At 40.2% G+C, this 13,350-nt stretch overlaps 1 protein-coding gene across 1 annotated transcript; it reads right to left on the reverse strand.

The window, feature by feature from the left end:
• Nucleotides 1–261: 261 nt before the first annotated feature.
• Nucleotides 262–880, reverse strand: LOC133065306 (solute carrier family 25 member 3-like). The gene has a single exon (XM_061156108.1). It carries the CDS (start codon nucleotides 878–880, stop codon nucleotides 269–271), a length of 612 nt encoding a protein of 203 aa, XP_061012091.1. The 3' UTR covers nucleotides 262–268.
• Nucleotides 881–13,350: the final 12,470 nt, after the last annotated feature.

Below are 13,350 nucleotides of genomic sequence, written 5' to 3' on the forward strand. Positions count from 1 at the left end.
TTAGCGGGGAAGGCTTCCACCCACCCTGAGAAGGTATCTACCAGAACCAACAGATGGCGATACCTGTACTTGCCTGGCCTTACCTCAGTGAAATCTATCTCCCAGTGTTGCCCTGGCTCTTCCCCTCGGTACCTCGTTCCCGTGTGCTGCTTTTTCCCTGTCCTCATCAGCTGGCATGCTTTGCTAGCCTGGATTATCTCTCGTCCAGTTGCATTTTCCTCAAACACTGATGAACACGCAGATTCAGTCCATATTTGCTTTCATTTATCTACTGAGTGTACCCAAGCTTCTTCTTCAGAGACTCTGGCATCTCAGGGGGAGGAGGGCGAGGGAGCCTGAAATAGACCTTAAACCACTGTAGTGCAGTCAGAGTGCCGATCATGATGATGCAGGCAGAGAGTCCCTTCCATACACCTTTAAATGCAAGTCTCTTGAGGACCTGAGAGGCACTGCTCCCCTTCTCTTTATTCAACACAGACACCATGGAATTGGCAGGGTGGGAAACAATGGCACAGAAGACTCCAGCTATGTAACCTGCCACAAATGTGACAACCAGCTGCTCTGGCTTTGAACATTCACTTCGGGGCTTGGGAACCACAAACTTGTACAATGCTTCAACAGTACGTTCAGGGCAGGCAAACTTCATCATGGTGTACTTCATAAAAGCCAAACTTGCAGAGCCCCTGCAGGGAGTAGCCAATGAGGGTTGGGGCCCATCCTTTGGCCAAACCACGGAAACCATCCTCTTTGAGTGTAACTGAAAATCCATTAAGGCTTCTGTGGGTCCACCTGCATACAGACCACAACTTAAGACCCCACCAAAGCCACACAGTGCATAAAACTTCACGGAGCCATATTCACAGGTGTACTCTTCTACCATGGTGGCTCCCGCTTTCCTTTGCCCATCTTTTACATAGCTGCTCCCATCGGTGAACCATACTAGCTCACTGTTGTCTGGGGGTACATCAGTTAAGTCTTTTCATGCCGCCAGGGCCTCAGCCAGTATCTCGCTGCAATCATGGAGCTACAAACAGCTGGAATGGCTTATTTGGGTTAGGTAGGGCAAGGGCTGGGGCTTCTAGTAGGGCCCGTCTGAGTGTCTGGAAAGCCTGTTTCATTGGCTCAGTCCAAGTCCAGTTTGGCCAGGCCTTCTCAGCAAACCCCATGATCCACAGTCTGCAATATCCAACAGTCCCCAGAAACTCTCTTACCTGGCGGGGGGTCTTGGGCTCTGGTATCTGCAATATTGTTTCCTTCATGGCCTGGGTTAGCCACCTTTGCCCCTGCCTGATCTTATACCCCAAACAGGTGACCTCTTGCCGGGCTATTTGTGTAGCAGAAGGACCTCTGGGTGGCAAGCAACTTTCTGGGTCTGATCTCCACCATAGAGAGGTACAAAGCCTACATTTGACAGGCTAATAGGAAAACATTCCAGATTTTCAGGGTCCCCACACCTCAGATCTAACATGTAATCTTCCGCAGAATTTTCCAGTTCCTCATGACTGCAATTATCCAACATATAACCAGGACACGGGGAGGGGTGCTAAGTCTTGACTCCCCTAGTCACTGTCTTCCCCCACATATAGAACTCGAGTTCCAGGGGAGATTCTCTCTCTCTGGGTCATTCCTCTCCTCGGGTCCCTCTTAGGGCACTCGTTTTTCCTGTGCCCCTGTTCTTTGCAGTAGGTGCACTGATCTTTCTTTAGGGCCTGCCTTTTTGGTTTCTGTTTTTCTCCCGTCCAGAGGTCTCGAGGTTCCCTCGATTCTGTTCCAGATTTTATCTCCACAAAAAGAATCTGGGCTAGCTCCCTCTGGTTCTTCCGGTTTTCCCTCATTCTATATTCTCTATCTTCCTTCCTGATCTTCTCAGCTAATTTGCTTTCCTCCTGTTGAATTCGTTCTTCCCTTTCTTCTGGGGTCTCCCTATTATTAAATACCTTTTCAGCTGCTTTCAATAAATCCTGTATTGTCTGTTCTCCCAACCTCTCTATCTTTTGTAATTTCTTCCTAATATCTGGGGCTGCCTGATTTACAAACACTAACAGAACTGCAGCGCGTGACTCCTCAGCCTGGGGGTCCATAGGACTAAATTTACCTTTGCCAAATTTGTCGGCTTTCTTGCTGTGGCCTGCAGGCCTGCCATCAGAGTCTGGCGGTACACTCGAAGACGCTCCCTACCTTCCGCTCGCTCAAAATCCCAGTTAGGCTGCAACAGAAGAAACCCCTCGTCCATGAGATGAGGCTGGGCGGTTGGCCTCCCGTCGGCCCCTGGGACCCGTTTCCGCACTTCTGCCAGAATTCGCTCCCGTTCTTCTGTGGTGCAACAGCTGCTGACAATCGTAGTGAAAGGAGGGTTTCACCTGGTCGGGCTTCTAGTTACTGAGTCTCACTTATTGTAGGGCCTTCAGAGTCCGCCAGAGTGTAGCCCTGGCCAGGACTCATCAATTGCACCCACAACCGTTTGCCTGTTCACTGAAACTCCTGAAGAGAGCAGGAGTTGAAGGCAGAATGAGACCAGAGACAATGCCGGCACACACACAAACACGGACAAACACGGAGAGCCGAAGACAAACACACGGACAGACAAACGTTGGCCGACAACACAGCGCTGAGTTTTTGGGCCCCCTGAGATTTCTCACCAGATAGAAAGCTTTCTCCTGTGCCAGATAACTTCCTGCTTCACAGCAGGGCCCCAGATTTACACTGGACTTCCTGTGCCAGACACCTTCCTGCTTCACAGCAGGGCCCTGGATTTACACTGAACTTCTCCTGTCCTGCCTGAGACAATGCCAGCACACACACACTAACACAGAGAGCCAAAGACAAACACACGGACTGCTGACAACACAGCGCTGGGTTTTCGGGCCCCCTGAGTTTTCCTGAGCACCAGTGCTATTATCTATCCTTCCCCTCTGTCCTGGAAGTGTTCTCTTTCCCCGGTAAAGGGATCCCAGACGAGCCCCCAAATGTTATGCCTGATGTCTGAATCCCCGGGCGGGAACAGAGAAGGCCTCCAAGACAATGCAACTCGCAGGAAGGGAAGTTTATTACTGACTCGAGCCAGGACTTTCTGCCGCAACCAATGCAGTGGTGCGGGTCAGAGAGCCCTGAGCCCAAGCTGTTACACAAATCTATAGGGTGAGCACACGCCGTTGGTAGTTGGTTTAAGCGGATTGGTTACAAGTTTGCAAAGCAATTTCATTGGTCAAAACTTTCACGCGGGCGGGACTTTCCCGGGGGTTTCCGCCCCGTTCCTAATTTCCTAATTGGCAAACAGCGGTCAGTGTTAAGTGAAAGCTAATTGGTCCTAACTGGCAAATAGTGGTCAGTGTTAAGCGAAAACTACTCCTAATCTAAGCTGCCTGCCATGGCGTTACTTCTGCTTACCTCACACTTAGGAGTATATCTACCTAAAGAAACAAAAGACCTATACATAGAAAACTATAAAACACTGATGAAAGAAATCAAAGAGGACACAAAGGGATGGAGTAATATACCTTGTTCATGGATTGGAATAATCAATACTGTGAAAATGAGTATACTATCAAAAGCAATCTATAGATTCAATGCAATCCCTATCAAGCTACCAATGGTATTCTTCACAGAACTAGAACAAATAATTTCACAATTTGTATGGAAATACAAAAAACCTCGAATAGCCAAAGCAATCTTGAGAAAGAAGAATGGACCTGGGGGAATCAACCTGCCTGACCTCAGACTCTACAACAAAGCCACAGTCATCAAGACAGTATGGTACTGGCACAAAGACAGAAATATAGATCAATGGAACAAAAGAGAAAGCCCAGAGAAAAGTCCACTTACCTATGGACAACTTATCTTCAACAAAGGAGGCAAGAATATACAATGGAAAAAAGACAACCTCTTTAACAAGTGGTGCTGTGAAAACTGGTCAACCACTTGGCAAAGAATTAAACTAGAACACTTTCTAACACCATACACAAAAATAAACTCAAAATGGATTAAAGATCTAAATGTAAGACCAGAAACTATAAAACTCCTAGAGGAGAACATAGGCAAAACACTCTCCGACATAAATCACAACAAGATCCTCTATGACCCACTTCCCAGAATATTGGAAATAAAAGCAAAAATAAACAAATGGGACCTACTTAAACTTAAAAGCTTTTGCACAACAAAGGAAACTATAAGCAAGGTGAAAAGACAGCCCACAATCTACAGATTGGGAGAAAATAATAGCAAATGAAGCAACAGACAAAGGATTAATCTCAAAAATATACAAGCAACTCCTGCAGCTCAATTCCAGAAAAATCAATGACCCAATCAAAAAATGGGCCAAAGATCTAAACAGACATTTCTCCAAAGAAGACATACAGATGGCTAACAAACACATGAAAAGATGCTCAACATCACTCATTATCAGAGAAATGGAAATCAAAACCACAATGAGGTACCATTACATGCCAGTCAGGATGGCTGCTATCCAAAAGTCTACAAGTAATACATGCTGGAGAGGGTGTGGAGAAAAGGGAACCCTCTTACACTGTTAGTGGGAATGCAAACTAGTACAACCACTATGGAGAACAGTGTAGAGATTTCTTAAAACCTGGAAATAGAACTGCCATATGACCCAGCAATCCCACTCCTGGGCATACACACCGAGGAAACCAGAACTGAAAGAGACACATGTACCCCAATGTTCATCGCAGCACTATTTATAATAGCCAGGGCATGGAAGCAATGTAGATGCCCATCAGCAGACAAATGGATAAGGAAGCTATGGTACATATACACAATGGAATATTACTCAGCCATTAAAAAGAATACATTTGAATCAGTTCTAATGAGATGGATGAAACTGGAGCCTATTATACAGAGTGAAGTAAGCCAGAAAGATAAACAGCAATACAGTATATTAACACATATATATGGAATTTAGAAAGATGGTAATGATAACCCTATATGCAAGACAGAAAAAGAGACACGGATGTAAAGAACAGACTTTTGGACTCTATGGGAGAAGGTGAGGGTGGATGACCTGAGAGAACAGCATCAAAACATGTATATTATCAAGTGTGAAACAGATAGCCAGTCCAGGTTGGATGCATGAGACAAGTGCTCGGCGCTGGTGCACTGCGATGACCCAGAGGGATGGGATGGGGAGGGAGGTGGGAGGTGGGTTCAGGATGGGGAACACAAGTAATTCTATGGCTGATTCATGTCAATGTATGGCAAAAACCATTACAATATTGTAAAATAATTAGCCTCCAACTAATAAAAATAAATGGGGAAAAAAAAAAAAGAAATGCAGCAGCATGGGTGCACAAATTATGTGTTTGGAATTGGTTACCTAGGCACCTTCTGCCTATCATTTGCCAAAATTTCAATCTCCCAGAGGGAAAGTAAGTATTGAGCAAAAATCTCAGTGTTTGCACAGAAACATCTTGCTAAAAGATCACTTGCAAGCTTGTTTTTCTAAGGAGTGCCCTCAGCTTAGATATGTTACCTGTTTTCCTGCACACTCTTAGTCAGATATCTGGGTCAAATGAATCAGAAAGTGTGACTCTAAATGCATCAGAAATATTGACTTAATCCTCAAAGGAGAAACATGGGTAGGTTGTATTCCATAACCACCACAGCCCAGGAGAAATGGACAGATGCAATAACTCAGATAGATGAATATAAGCTAGTGAAGCTACTGCACCTAGTTCCCATGAATACAGATGCATTGAAATCAGGTATACCTGGTGCGAACCTGTAAGAGTTGTGACAAAAAACATAGTCCCGATACCCCTGACAACAGGGCAGAGATGCCACCATGTAAATAAGTATTTAAGACCACAATGGGAGTTCCATGGATTCCAGTGGTGTTTCCAACCCTCATTCAAAATATCCAGAAAGATCAGCCACGTTTCTGTGTGAGTCTGGGACCAAATGTCATCAGCTATTTCACTCCAGAAAACAAGACTTACCTCTAATGTCCCAATTACTGAATAAACACCCCTTCATATTTAGATTTCATTTTGAGAATAGAACAAGGAATGACTGCTTACTAAACAAGCCAAATGTACCAAAACTTTATTTATATAAAGTCTGATAGAGTTAGACAAAATATTGAATCTATTGAGAAAGCCTGAAGAAGATATTAACTGACCAGTCAAACTTAAAATGCTGTTCGGTAGGGAATGGTAAAGAGGTTCATTAAAAGGACTGCATGAGTTTTATGAAATAAAAATTCTATACTATATTTGCATATTTTGCACTATGATTCTATATTTCAGCTCTCAAATAATTGAAAGTAATACTTTTGATGCTATCTTTTCCTGTAATAAAACCAGAAAATTAAATTACATGACTTGAATGGGATATTTCTTTATAGTTTAGTTGATTAGGAAAACTTTCTCTCTTAAATGGCAGTTTTGAAATGTGAAGGCCATAAGGTCCTCATAATTCACATTTTTCCATTCAAAGTGCTCTGACTCTAGGAAACAACTAGGGCAAATTTCCCAAATGTGAAACATGTTCAGCAAAAACAAGAAACTGAGATAAGTTAGTTTTGTAATAGTCTAGATGAGATTTGGTGGTAGAAGTAAAAAGACCAACTTAGCTTATAGAATGGACTGAATGTGGGAAGAAGAAGAGAAAAGCGATCCAAGGTGCTTTCCAGATTTTTACACCTTATTCATTACAGTTTATCTGAGATGAGGTCCAAATAATTATATATTTGACTACTACATAGGAGATCTGACATTAAAAACAAACAAACAAACAACAACAACAAAACTAGCAATAATACTTTTAATAAAAGATAATTGCAAAGCAATACTATAATTCTGATCTTTCATTTCTTGTGATTTATATTACTATGAAAATGCTTTTAAGCTTTCAGGTGAAGGTTGAAACAGAACATCTAATGTTCTTTACACTCTTAAATATTTCAGTTTGTCAAGGCTAAGGCAGATAAAGCCACTGCCTTTGCAAGAAAAAAAACAGAAGTGTATAAATTCTAGAAAGGTCTGAGTCACTGACTACTTTATAATGTTTATGATAATGAAGATGCAATAGACAAATATCTGGATGAAAGGTACTTCCTACTGGATACCCTTCAATGAGAACATATTCTTCACTGAGGAGGTGGTTGGACATCAGTATGCAAAAATAATTATAGACTATATTTTAATAAAATTATGACACTGTTTTCATTTACTGGTCTCTAATCTTGGAATATCTAGGCTTATTTCCTCTCAATATATTTTCACTCACTTTGTAAATGACTCAGATTATCTCCCCATGGTTTTAAACAAGACCATTGTAAACAGCCAAATCTGACTCTTAAATTACACTGTCAATAAAAGCTAAAATACAAATAATCTTTCATGAAAATATGTAATAAACTAAATATTTTTTTGACGACAATAGCAATTTTTTTGATTCTTTGACAGCAATAGCAAAAATGGAAAAATCCAGACTTGGAAAGCAGCTAAACTAAGACTGAAATCTTAATATAGAGCAAGAACACACATATAAACATTTCTCAAAAACAAAGAAACATAGTTCCTTTTTCATAAATAGCTAATTGTTTTTAATGGGAATTTAATGTACATTTATTCAGCCTATGGTTTATGGGAGGTGCTCTCCTGAATGTTGCAAAAGTTAAAAAGAAAAGAGAATCTCTATCCTCAAAAGATCCTGTTTATCAGAAGGTGACCATCAGAATTACATGTGTTAATCCTTTAATGAACACTCTGCCCTCACATGGAAAATTCTAGCCATCAACTTCCATATCTAGAGGCATCTGTGAGGGTTTATACCTATTGCAATTCCTTGAGAGAAATTAAGGTTGAACTCTATCAGAAAAAAATGATCCCTTCTCACTAAATATTTCTATCATTATAGTTCATGATGAAAATGCTTCAGTGGGAGACAGAGACAACAGGCAATTGTGGACCTTGAGTTGAGGTGTAATTCTCACATCTGAATGTGATATGCAGGTAAAAGCCTGGGACATAGTCATATGTGTAAAAGTGATTAAAAGGAGCCTTCACAAACAGAGCACTCAGGATTAATCAAGAAGTATAAATTTTAATTTTGTGTTTCCTATAAAATGCATATCTATCTATCTTGCTTTGAGATATAATATTTAACAATAGTAGCACATATTTATTGACTGTATTCCAAGTGTTTTGCTAAATAGATTATATGGGTTATCTACCCAGTATTCATTTTTACACTTTTCCTGCAAATCCCAAAGTATTTTGATTCTTCTGACTGTGTGTGTAGGGGGGAGGGGGGTGCAGGGGCACGATGGGGGAGTGAAAACAAGCAAACAAAAATAAAGCAGTCTCTTGGTAGTTACAGACTCTTGTGATGGTCCATCTAAGCAGAATAAAGAGAGTTGCACAGTGTGTGCAAAAACTCTTCACTGTTTAACCTACCAGTCAGAATCCTCTGATAGGAAGATTAGTGCATCAGAGGCCATCACTTGCTAAATCATGCCCCTTTAGAGTCTTGGCTTGACATAGAAATCATATAAAACTTTTTCAACAATATTGCCATTAATTTGACAGACGCTCTTGTGACTGAGGATCTCAAGTACTGAAGAGAACTTTGCACAGCTGTCCCTGCTTCCAATCATCCCAAAGTCTTTTGTAGGTGTCAGCTCCTCTCTCAGCATCCTAGGAACTGCACCATCCATAGGCTGGCCACATACCATGAGCTAGTACCAGAAACACATGACCCAGGGGTTATAGTAGTAGAACAGGAAAGTAGAAATTATTTGTCCTATATTACTGTTTATTGTTAACGTTGTCTTGTTGTTTTTCAGTCAATCAGTTGTGTCCAACCCTTTGCCACTCCATGGACTACAGCACACCAGGCTTCCCTGTCCTTCACTATCTCCTGGAGTTTTGTTCAAATCCATGTCCATTGAGTCAATGATGCCATCCAACCATCTCATTCTCCTGCCTTCAGTCTTTCCCAGCATCAGAGTCTTTTCCAGTGAGTCAGCTCTTCACATCAGGTGGCCGAAGTATTGGAGCATCAGTTATAGCATCAAACCTTTCAGTGAATATTTAGGGTTGATTTCATTTAGGATTAACTAGTTTGATCTCCTTACAGCCCAAGGGACTCTCAAGAATCTTCTCCAACACCGTAGTTTGAAAATATCAATTTTTTGGTCCTCAGGCACCTTTGTGATGCAACTCCCACATCCATGCCTGACTACTGGGAAAGCCATAGACCTTATCAAATGAATACAAAGCGGCCATATAACCTGCATGAGTCAAGCTGAAGAGAGCCTGATTCCCGGTTTCCTTTGGCTCATCATCTTACTTTTCCTGGTTCTGAGCCCATGTTTGGTTTATCTCAGGGTCCTCCTTATCTGTACATGCATCTCTTAGCCAACATGAATTCTAGTGAAGAGGCCTATTGGTAGTTGACATCAGTTACTATGAGGTGATGCTCCTTCCTTTTTTGATCTCCAAGGAGCCTTTCTGTGCATGTGTAGTCAAGGACATATCCTTGATTTCAAGAATGAGGAATATGTGGTCTTCTATCCAACATAAAAGGTGAAGGGTCCAGCCTCCTGTATCATCCTGCATTTATGGAGTTTCTGCTATTTTGGAGTCTCTGCCGACAGGGGAGAAATTGCTCAGCCTGGGGCCCATCTATCTTTTGCCTTAAGCTCAGTCCAACCACTGAAGTATAACGGGTGGAGACCCCTGTACAGTAGCACCATAGATAATATGTGTAATATGTTTAAAGATATATCTTTTCAATTTAGTAATTTTGAAAATTTAGCTAGATAAAAAGTTCTTGATATGCATGCAGATTTTTACAAAGGTATATTTATCACAGGAAGAAAATCTGAAATATCCAATCAGAAAGACATACTTTTTAAATTAAAAAAAATTCTACATTGAAATAATACATTTTAAAAGTAGTACTTATATAGAGAGATTTATTAATAGCTTGAGGGAATGATAATGTTAGTTTCAACAGAAAACATAGTATAATAAAACTGATAAACAATATGATTTCAATCAAACAGACATATATGTGCAGAGATTTTTGAGTACAAATAATGAATAGGAAAAAAAAATACTTAACTAACAGTATTTTTGCTAGTTTGCCATTTAATATTACTTTAGTATTTAGGAAAAAATATGAAAGTCCTTAAAAAGGATATCTAAAAAACAGGACATAAGTACAAAACTTGGAAATATTATAAAGCCTTAAAAAATTCTTGCTTTAGTTATGTTTTTTTTCCTCAACTTAAGATTTCCAGTATGTTAACTGACAGTCCTTCATGACAGACCTAACATACTATTAGGTGGAATGATGTGTTTCTGGACCTGTAATCCCCTCCCTCTGGTTATACAGCCCTCTCTCACAGGGTAGAACATTCCAGAACACCTTATGTTTCAGAGTTGCTTCTAACCTGTCTGGTATTATCTTATATAATTCCTTACTATGTAATAATTTTGCTTGCTTTCACTTTAATTCCTTTCTCTGTCCTTTTATGTACTTTAGTAGAGGTAACAAACTAGGACAGCTCCCAAATTGCTACTGAATTCATTGGAGTCTGGTTTACTCTGTTTCCTTCATCAATGATTTATATTTCCTCAAGAGGATAAAACTGCTAAGGCTGCAGTGGGCCTGATGATACTTCCTTTAGAAGATATATTCATGTAAAATAGTTATGTCCCTGAAATATTTTTTTCAAGCTGAATCACACACTGATGTGCTTATCTTGAAACTAGACTTCCTTATTTTGCTGAATTGGACTCCTGGTGGGAAATACAGCTGGGACAATCATTTGAGTTTAAAGCTGCAACCTAGAAGTTTTCTTCTCAACTCCCTCTTTCCTAGATATAAAGGAAATCTCTTTATTTTTCTATTGTTAATACAGAATCAAAATGAATGACCTACAGGAAAGAAACTTTAGTTAAACTGCTTTAAAAAATGCAAACTATAACTTGAAACTTGGAATTCCAATCATAAGACTCATTGGATGCATAATCTTAAGCAAGTTACTTATACTATATGGTCTTCCATTTCTGCCTGTGAAATTAGGAAGTCTTGCCTCATAGCCCTCCTGTGAAATTAAATAAACTGCTTCAGGCAATATGCTTGACAAAATAATAGTTGCTAAATAAATGTTTGTTATTTTCCTAATGGGATTCTCAGGTGGCTCAGTGATAAGGAATTTGCCTGCCAATGCAGAAGACACAGGAGATGCAGGCTTGATCTCTGGGTGGGGAAGATCCCCTAGAGTGAAAATGGAAACCCACTCCAGTATTCTTGCCTGGAAAATTCCATGGACAGAGGAGCAATCCAGGCTGCAATCCATGGGGTCATAAAAAAGTCAGATGACTGAGTGCTACAATTACTATTTTCTTAACATATATTAGAAACTATAACATTTGGTATTCTTGGGGAAAAGATATTATGTGGCATAAGAATTCTTCAAATTACAGGCAGCAGACCAGGAACTTGGTAAGCTTGTAAAAATATCCAGGAGATATAATGGAGAATAATAGGGTTAAGAGGAGTACATTAAGTTAACTTCTAATCAATAATAATAATGATGTCTATTCATTCACTACTTTTTTAAAGCTGTGTGTTTGTGAGTGTGTTGTATTAATAGCTACAATGTGCTCTATGTATTATTAGATGATAATAACAAGTAAGATACATGTCTCACTGCTTTAATGAATCTTACATTCTGTACAGAATGGATCAGAGAGAAAACATGAGTAGACAAAAACAAATAACAGATAAATAAATAAATTCTAGATGTAATGATGAAAACATGGTTTGAAACATTTGGTCAATGTTTCAAAGCAAATGGTCAAAGAGACAATTCTGTTATTAATAAATTTGTTGAATCATTAGCTATATAATCATAGACTTAGCCTCACTCCTCAGATAATAATGAAATGACCCAGTTCATGTGCATCTTTAATCTACAAGAGGGTGATGATATTTGTGTGTGTGTGTGAATTTCAGATATCATGCTTTATTGATGATGCAGATACTGAGTCTCAGAGATAAAATCAGAAAACTTAGAAGATTGCCAGGTCAGTGTTCTGATTGTGCTGATAGTCCTCTGTGGGATAGCAAATGCATTCATTCGTTTTATTCTTGACCCCTTCCCTAGTTTTATAGAGATTTGGAAGTTGAATTCAAAAGTGAAGGGGAAGATTAGTCAGTTTAACTTTACTGACCAAGAGAAAAAGAAAGGATTAGGGTTACATGTACTGGTGAAGAAAACCATAGTTAAAGTGGTAAAGACATATTTTATTCAGGAACTACTGCAACATGGAGAAAGGCTCTTCAGTATAGAACTGGGCTCAATTTCAAATACAACAAGGAAAAAATGGGAATTTATCTAAGGGACATAGTGTGATCAGTAGATGGAATATTTCTGAGAGAAAATATGGGGGATTGAGAATTCAGATTAAACTAATTTGCTGCCAGTTCTGGTTAAAATTATTTAACAAGTTTCTTTCTAAGAGCAAGCAAAGGGTAGGGAATAAGGACTTCTATCAGATATCAAAGGGAATTAGAAACCAAGGATGTGAGATTCTTGCTATACTGACTTAGCAGGTATAGTCACAACATGAAAGTGAAGTCGCTCAGTCGTGTCCGACTCTTTGCCACCCCATGGACTGTAGCCTATCAGGCTCCTCGTCCATGGGTTTTTCCAGGCAAGAGTATTGGTGTGGGTTGCCATTTCCTTCTCAGGAGATCTTCCCGACCCAGGGATTGAACCCGGGTCTCCTGCATTGTAGGCAGACACTTTTACCATCTGAGCCACCAGCAAAGTCATGTTTCACAACATGAAAGTAGAGTGTTACTTTATTTGGTGGGAATGTTTAGGACTCTGAACCCGGGAGAAAGCATCTTAGTAGCTCTGAGAAAACTGCTCCAAGGATGCAGGAGGGGAAGACAGGATATATATAAGTTTGCAACAAAGGGAGCAGGCAGTCTGAATATCAAATATCAGGTACTGTTACCAAGTCCAAACTCACTCTGCTCACCTCATGATAAGTCAATGAATCTGAGAGACAAGGTTTTGAGGCAAGGAAGAGACTTTAACGAGGGAGCCATCAGACCAAGAAGATGGCAGGCTAGCACCTCAATATAACCATCTTATTGGGGTCTGGATGCCAGGTTATTTTACAGATTAGAGAGAAAGAAGCAATGAGGTTAGTTAGTTTAGTTCAGTCACTTAGTCGTGTCTGACTCTTTGCAACCCCATGGACTGCAGCACACCTGGATTCCCTGTCCATCACCAACTCCTGGAGCCTACTCAAACGCATGTCTTTCGCATCAGTGATGCCATCCAATCATCTCATCCTCTGTCAT

Source organism: Dama dama, chromosome 11, assembly GCF_033118175.1.
Source record: "Dama dama isolate Ldn47 chromosome 11, ASM3311817v1, whole genome shotgun sequence".
Taxonomy (NCBI): Eukaryota; Metazoa; Chordata; class Mammalia; order Artiodactyla; family Cervidae; genus Dama; species Dama dama.

Excerpts from the sequence above, each read along its gene's own strand:
- LOC133065306 (XM_061156108.1), bottom strand. The coding sequence starts at position 880 with ATGGTAGAAGAGTACACCTGTGAATATGGCTCCGTGAAGTTTTATGCA.